Below are 7500 nucleotides of genomic sequence, written 5' to 3' on the forward strand. Positions count from 1 at the left end.
TAAGCCTCATTCTTTGAATAGTCTCTTAATTATTGTGTACTCTTAGTATGTTGAAACTGGGCTCTACATGTATCTTCGATTCCCCAAAAGCTGATAATGTTATGTTTTCTTGTAGCAGTTGAACCACAACGACACTTTCCAGGGAATAGAGGTTGCAAGTGAAGAGCTCCGACTAACAAGGAAAATCTTAGAGCGACTTGAGTGCTCGTTTGCCCGACAAGAGGCAAAGCTGGACAGGCTTCTAGGTATGGTGACAGCTGCTTCACACAGTGCTCCTACAACTGCGCCACAGACTCCTCAATTGCAGCCTCTGTTCGTGCCGTCAACAAATTCATCATCAGTGGAATACCCGCTGCCCGGAGTCGTTCCCAGGCCATATGATGTGGAGGAATTCGATGTAGCGAGTCCACGAAGTGCTTTGCCGCAAGCTGAGAGACTTATGGACAACCATAACGTAACAGGTACAATCATAAAGTTAGTTTACTAAAGAAGTATTTAACATATTTCTATGAATGAATGAATACTTTGTGGAAGTGTCAGTACTTAGCTTTTGTCTTTTTAAAAGTGACGTTGTAAGAAGTTGATTTGACGAAACGTATAAGCCTTATGCAAGGTCATTGTGTGTACTGGGCGGGGGGTGTTTTGGTTTAACGAAAAAAGTTGGAGGAATGAAAAAAGTTTGTTTAACGAAACTTATGTAAGGTGACTTTAAATCGTCTGACACTTCGTGCTAGGGAAGGGGGAGGTTGTACGCTTTATTTCATTAATTTATCAACTCACCTATACATTTCTTGTGTTCTGTTCTTTTTTCAGGGAATGATACCGTTGCCCTTGGAGGCTATGGAAATGTTCGGGTGGCCAGAGCTAAATATAATTATGCGAAGGCAGCCCACAAGCCAACAGCCATGACTCTTCGCCTTGTGGACTCCCTTTTCACCAAGGAAACCCTAAAGTATTCCACGGTCCATGGAACAAAGGAGTATGCTCCTCTGGACCAGGAAGTTATAGCTGCCATTAAAGGTGGGTGAAATGATACGTCAAATGTACAATATAAATAGGAATACCTTTATCTAACTTAAGCTAAAAGGTCGGGTTCACACTCTTTCCAATAATAAGTATTGTATGTTGGGAGGCTAGTTTCTAAAGAATTGCTAATTAACAAATCAGCTACAGTCAACTCAGTTGAAGCTTGTTAACGCCATGCAATGTCAATAAACATATTTTTATGGAGCACGAACTTACACTCGCCTTATCGTTCTTGTTTTCAGCTGAAGTGCTAACAGCCTTCTCTTATCAATGCCGAAGCGTGGAAGACCGAGTCAAGATGTGGGATCAATGCAAGATAAGCATTGGGAAGAGGTGCCAAAATTTGAGAAAAGAGAATAGGCAAAACCGGGCAGATTAAAATACTGTTAATAACATTTTGGTCACACATCAGTTCTCTAGTTTTTCTGTGATATGTGTAATTTTCACGTTATGTCGCGACATTAGAATTTTCATATTAAATGTAAAAACTCGTAATAAATTTTGGAAACGGATCGTTGTTAGAGTCCCAATGTTTATTATTAAGGCCATGAAAACGGAGCGAAATAATTATGACCTGTTTGGAGACTTAAAGCAACACCCAGTGACCTCACTCCCGAGTTGTTCGAAAGGTGGATGACACTATCCACCGGATAAATCACTATCCGATTTGTCCGGTGAATAGCAAAATCTCAAGCCTTAGGATTACAGCGCCGTTTTATTCGCGTATTCTTAATATGAACAGAGGTTCTCTTCATACAAGAAGTTTCAGGCATATACACCTCTTGGTTCTTAGGTACAGATTATCTAATCAAAGTGCCACTGTCATTACTCGTGGCAGGTCATATTGTTAATGTCATCAGGTTTAGCAAGTAGAGCAGATCCATTCAGTAATATTAACACTTGTTGTGCCAGTTATACATTCCTCCAACAAACCTTGCCAATATTTATCACTATATTTGATATAGCCTGATTCTCAGACGTCTGAGAATCAGGCTATATTTGATACCGTTACACTTAGAAACAGATGATCTGAACCATAAGTGATCAAACACTTAAGTATAAAAGCGACATACAGCAATGGCGGCGCACAACCTCGCGAACAGGAAGTCACAGCTTTCTAAGCTGTGTTGTGATTATCCATCCTGATTGGCTTATTAGATCGAACTTCCGGTTACGCAGGAGTGACACATTTGCATAAAGAACCTCACCAAAACTCGTGGATATATCCACAAGTAAAAATGGCTTTGCAGGCCCGAAAATTTTCCGACCGTGAGGCGACTGGGATGGAAATTAACAACATCCAAATGGATTCGCGAGCGTGCACGTGTGTTCAGATTGAAAAACCCGCACGAATTGTTTGCGACTATACCCCATTTTAACGCGTAAACAAGCACGGTGACCCCATTTTTTTAATGTTCATATCATGAATGTTAGTTATGCCAAGTTTCCGAGAAAGTTTGATAGTAGAACAATTTCAAGCGGCCTAAGCACACAGAACTGGAGATGTTTTGTTTTGTTTGTGGAGCGAACTGAGGTCATTGTCTTCGTAATGCAGTTCAGTGTATTCTAATTCTCTGCGTATGAAACTGGGCCCAAGCTGAACTCGAACAAGTGAAACTGGTTGAAAGCCTTTCACAAATTTTAGGTAAGATTTTAGTAACGTATTTGTCATAGATAAAATGTTAGCCCCGTAACCGGCGATCGATGACTGCAAACCGGCATGTATTTACAAACAGCTTAACGGCACGTATTTACAAATTTATCGCTTAATTGTGAGTTGCACGACAGTTTGTTCGTATCAGCTGCTGAAAGAAAATTGCTTGAACGCTCCCGAACTGCCGCTCAATGTGTTGCGAAATTTCATCAACTGCCTTGCGAATTATCATTTTTGCTCACGAATTTTCTTTAGCTTAACGAAACTTCGAAGAAAAATCGCCCTTTGTTTAAGCGAATTATCGCTCGATACGCCGTGAAATTTCACTCGCACTTTCGTGCGAATTTTCGTCGAAAAGTCGCGGGAACAAAGAACGAAATTCGCGCATTTCGCTTGCATTACTTTTGCACAATACTGTAACAACACACCAATCCAAAGCATCGAATTGATTTGAAAGTCCCAACAGAGAACCGTTGCTTAGAATAGGTGGAAATTTGGCTGCATGCAGCAGAGAATCAAATGACATGAATGTTGGATCAACCTCGAAATATCGCTCAATTTGATTTACAAAAATTAAATCCTTATCATGCCTCCAAGGCCCTACTTCAATAAACATATGATTCATAAAGTAATAATCATGAAAATGACGACGCACACCTATCAAATACACCCCTTTCTTATGACGGAAATTTTAAAACGTTGAGCAAGTGTAAACGAAAACACTGAACGACAACACATGTCAAATTCATAACACCAAAACTCATTAAACATTCGCATATCTACAGAAATATTTAATTTACTCAATGCAGTTACCATTGTTTCACTTAAACGTCTATCGTCTCTCCTATTCCAAAACATGATTCCGCAGAAACAATAAAACTTGTCTCTCTGCACCACGTGCACCTTTTCATCTTTTTCGGACTTCACAAACGTAGTCCTCATCCAATGTCGTGCCCAACATCCCACATGTACGTACTTGCGACAACAGTTAAAATAGAGCATGTCACTGCAATCTGCATGGTATAAAATGGACGAAAACAAACTTTTGCAAAACCAAAACATCACTAGAAAACTGCGGACCAGAGTAATAGTGGCGACACCGCATTCCACGCCATCGCATACACAGCAGACCTTGAATTGTGCAGACGGCTTGCACTTACTGAAACTGACATTACGAGTATCCATCCTATCCACATCTAATGTGATTATCTTTCCTCCTTTAGCACCAACACCCTCAGCAACAGAATTGAAATTCTTGTTGAAATCACCATATGCTTCTTCTTTTCTTTGCCTTTTCTTCTCAGCACGCGCCAAGGCTCGACGTTCAGTCCGCGACGACATGGTCTTTTTAAATCACATGATAACTTCAAAGTTTCTATAACACACACACACACACACACACATTCATATTTACAAAAACGTGAGGAAAAGTCACTCGTGCATTAACTTTTCAAGCCTCCAACAATGCGTCTCGCTCAATAGCTTCCACGTCAAGCTCTGGGATCATGGCGAAAACGTACGCATACGCATCATTGCCTTTCAATGCTTCGCGTTTCTCAAGGTCGGACAATAATCCTTTGCGCCATATCCAATCTCTAAAAAATGATTGCTTTGAGACCCACTTGTATGCCCTTCTTTTGCAGTCCGAATTTGAGACACAAATTTGAGACGAAAAAACACTTTGATCTTGTTTCTCCATGCTACCAACACGACAATCACAATAAACAGTAACACGCATGACAACTTCCAAACACTATCCAATTTAAATGTGCTGATCATCATCAAAACAGACACTTCACTTGTTATTTCGCCTTGTCTTTTTCACTTTAACAATGACCAAAGGACGAGAAAGAGATCGCTTTTTGGGGCGAGAAACGACAAACCTTGCCTCTCTGTCACGATGACGCGATAATTCTCTTTTAGCAGCTTCGATGACATAAGGATAACACTTTTCACGCTGACGTGCCATCTTTTTCAAGGCAGTCATAGTAGCATTGTAATGGTGACCGTTGGTCATAGCAAATAAAAGAAACAAAACTATTATTGGTTGCAAAGTGAGCTAAAACATGAGTGTTATCAAGACAAAAATGACAATGAAAATCATGAAAACCACGTGATGAAGCAGTTTTTGTAGAAAAATGATGGAGACTGATTTGCATAATTGTGTGGTGCTTGATATGCCCTGTACTACTTGTTACTCTTTCAAAGTCTTTTACAAACTGATTATTTTTCAATGCAGTGTCTTTTATTTTACCAATTTATCTAGTAATTTTTTGGTTCCAAATGAAGCAGCACCACCCAGGACTCCGGTTGCCAATGCTCCCAAAGCCGGAATGAGAAAAGGAAGAATTCCCCCTCTTTGCCCTCTCCCTCTTTGTCTTCTCTTTTGTTCCATTATAAATTGAGCTACTGACAACAGATCGCCAGATATACCTTTTCCTTTTTGTTTTTTATTTATGTAATTCTGAAGGAATTGTCTTCCTTTTCGTCCTAATATTCCGGTACCCATATCGTACAATGGTAAAGCGGCTCTTAAAAGAGCTTTTTTACCCAGTGTTTTAGCTAATTTTTCTGCGTCACCGAGTATTGCGTGACTTATCAATCCGCGTCCACGTTGTCTCTTGGCAGCTTGCATCCAAGAAGAACTAGCTTTACTACTAGGTCTTTTGAAATTTCTTAAAATCCGCTTCTGTATAAGCTCTTAACATAGCTGCTTTACGACCCGGCATGGGTTCTCCAGCATGTTTTCCGTGTAAATACCATCCACCTAATGCCTTATGCCACCTAGTTCTCTTGTTTCCCTCTCTAATCGCTCCTACTCTTTGTAACATAGCACGAACAGAATTAGGTCCTGGCGGATTTGTTGTTTTTCTAGTCGAAGGTCTTATGCTAGTTAAAAATGCTCACTTCCTATTTGTCATGTCGGAGCTCTTCTTTTTGGTGGAATGATGATCGTATTCAAATCTGGATTGAAAATGGGTAAATCTGACGCTTTTCTTTTTCTGTTATTCACATTTTTGTATGCTCTATGCACAGCCCTTCTACACCCCCAACACCGACATTGTCACCAGCTCTTTGTGCTACTTGGGCAAGAAGTTCGAGATTACTAGGTTGTCGTGTCTTAGTTTTCTTAGTTCTAGCACCACCATATTGACCATAAGGGTCGTAACCATTTCCATAAGTATTTCTTTTATTCCCGCTTCCTTTTGTAAGATTCTATTTCCCAAATAATCTTCTTTTCCCATCTTTTTCTTTTCTTTTCTATCTTAATTGTCTCCTCCTTATTCTCAATTGACAAACTGCCTCGGCTCCTTTAAACCTTCTCCCTCTTGTGTCGGCAAAACGAATGAAACAGGAGAAGAAAACATTTGAATTTATTCTTTTCCATGTCAATCTTTCAGGCGAGTAATAATAATGATCCGTCAGCGGATTGAAGGGAATCATTTCCAAATTTTGAGTTCTTTCTTTTCCTACCATTTCTTCTATAACGAAGTCACAATCCACAAGAATGAATTGAAAAGAACTGGGGGAAATTTCACTCCAAACTGAATGATCGTGTCTTCTAGCTATTTGAATTGCTTTACCATCTCCACTTGTGGCATCTAAACGCACTCCTATCACTTCTTTTCCTTTCTTGAGCACTGTAAAAGTGCACGATGAACTATTTATATCTTGCATGATTTTCGATACTTTTTGTTCAGTGTTCAAGAGTCCTAAGACCCTTGCCATTCTCTTATCTACTTCTAATTTATTTTTTCCTATATCCATCTCACTTTTGTGTTCTAAATAATTGATTTTAATAGTGAATTTACTCTGAACTTCATTGACCTTTTCTACAAACTCGCCAAAAGTAGCAATCTTTGATTCTGGCAAGTATGTTTTAGTAGACGAAGATGAACTCTCAATAAAAGTGAAATGTGGATTAGTAGGGTCTCTATCACTTTCTAATATATTTTTGAAAGTAGACATGTCTAAACACATTGAATCGACAGCAACCTCATAATCGGTCATATAATGACACGGTTTTTGAATGAAATTAATGGTTAATCTACCATCTTCGTCCGTTGTTCCTTTAAAATTCATAAATTCAGGTCTAATGAAATCATCTCTTCTTCTTTCCATTTTCTTTTAATAAATTTCAAACCAATTATGTCGTGCTTTTCTAAAATAAAGACTTACAGCTGTCGCTCCTGTATAAAACCTAGGTCTTTTCTTACTCGATCCAGCGACGCTTTCTACATCTACTTCCAATGAATCGGTGAAGACACTGTTGATTTTATGCATTTCCCTCTCTCTTTTATTCTGATGATGAACGACTTTCCCGTCTGCTGAATTGATATCGATAATTGACAAAAAAAGATGATCTTCTCTTTTCTCATCAGAATAAACAGGAGAAAGAGAAGTCAAATTTAATACAGATAATTTCACCATCTCCACATCTCTCGACACCAAATCTTTCAAAGGTCTATTCACGAATTCAAAATTTTTCATATCGTACTCCCCTTTTAAAGTAGTCTTGACTTTTTTCTCTTCCAAAAGCTCTACACTACGGTGTATCTGAAATTTCTTCTCACCACTTTCGTCTTTTATTTCCATAATTTTTTTCTAGTTGTAGATGTGGTGAAGACTTGTGTGGATTTAATTGGAATTAATCTATTTACTTTTACAGCTAATGTAAAAGAAACAGAAATATTTTGTAATCCAGTATCAAAAACAACATATTTAGTACCCTTATACACAATATTAGTAATGTTAACCTTTGATTTATCAGAATTAACAAATTCACCTAAAAGATCAAATTTACTTTTTGTATCTAAATC

The 7500-nt window shown here is 38.6% G+C and overlaps 1 protein-coding gene across 1 annotated transcript; it reads left to right on the forward strand.

The window, feature by feature from the left end:
• The first annotated feature begins 247 nt into the window (after window positions 1–247).
• On the forward strand, window positions 248–1405 carry LOC138031901 (uncharacterized). Its single transcript, XM_068879513.1, has 3 exons — window positions 248–461; window positions 814–1020; window positions 1269–1405. The coding sequence occupies exons 1-3, from the start codon at window positions 248–250 to the stop codon at window positions 1403–1405; spliced, it is 558 nt and encodes a 185-aa protein (XP_068735614.1).
• The last annotated feature ends 6095 nt before the right edge of the window (window positions 1406–7500 follow it).

Source organism: Montipora capricornis, chromosome 14 (genome assembly GCF_036669925.1).
Source record: "Montipora capricornis isolate CH-2021 chromosome 14, ASM3666992v2, whole genome shotgun sequence".
Taxonomy (NCBI): domain Eukaryota; kingdom Metazoa; phylum Cnidaria; class Anthozoa; order Scleractinia; family Acroporidae; genus Montipora; species Montipora capricornis.

Excerpts from the sequence above, each read along its gene's own strand:
- LOC138031901 (XM_068879513.1), top strand. The coding sequence starts at position 248 with ATGGTGACAGCTGCTTCACACAGTGCTCCTACAACTGCGCCACAGACT. Across the intron at positions 462-813 it reads GGACAACCATAACGTAACAG|GGAATGATACCGTTGCCCTT; the intron begins GTACAATCATAA and ends TTCTTTTTTCAG. Across the intron at positions 1,021-1,268 it reads AGTTATAGCTGCCATTAAAG|CTGAAGTGCTAACAGCCTTC; the intron begins GTGGGTGAAATG and ends TCTTGTTTTCAG.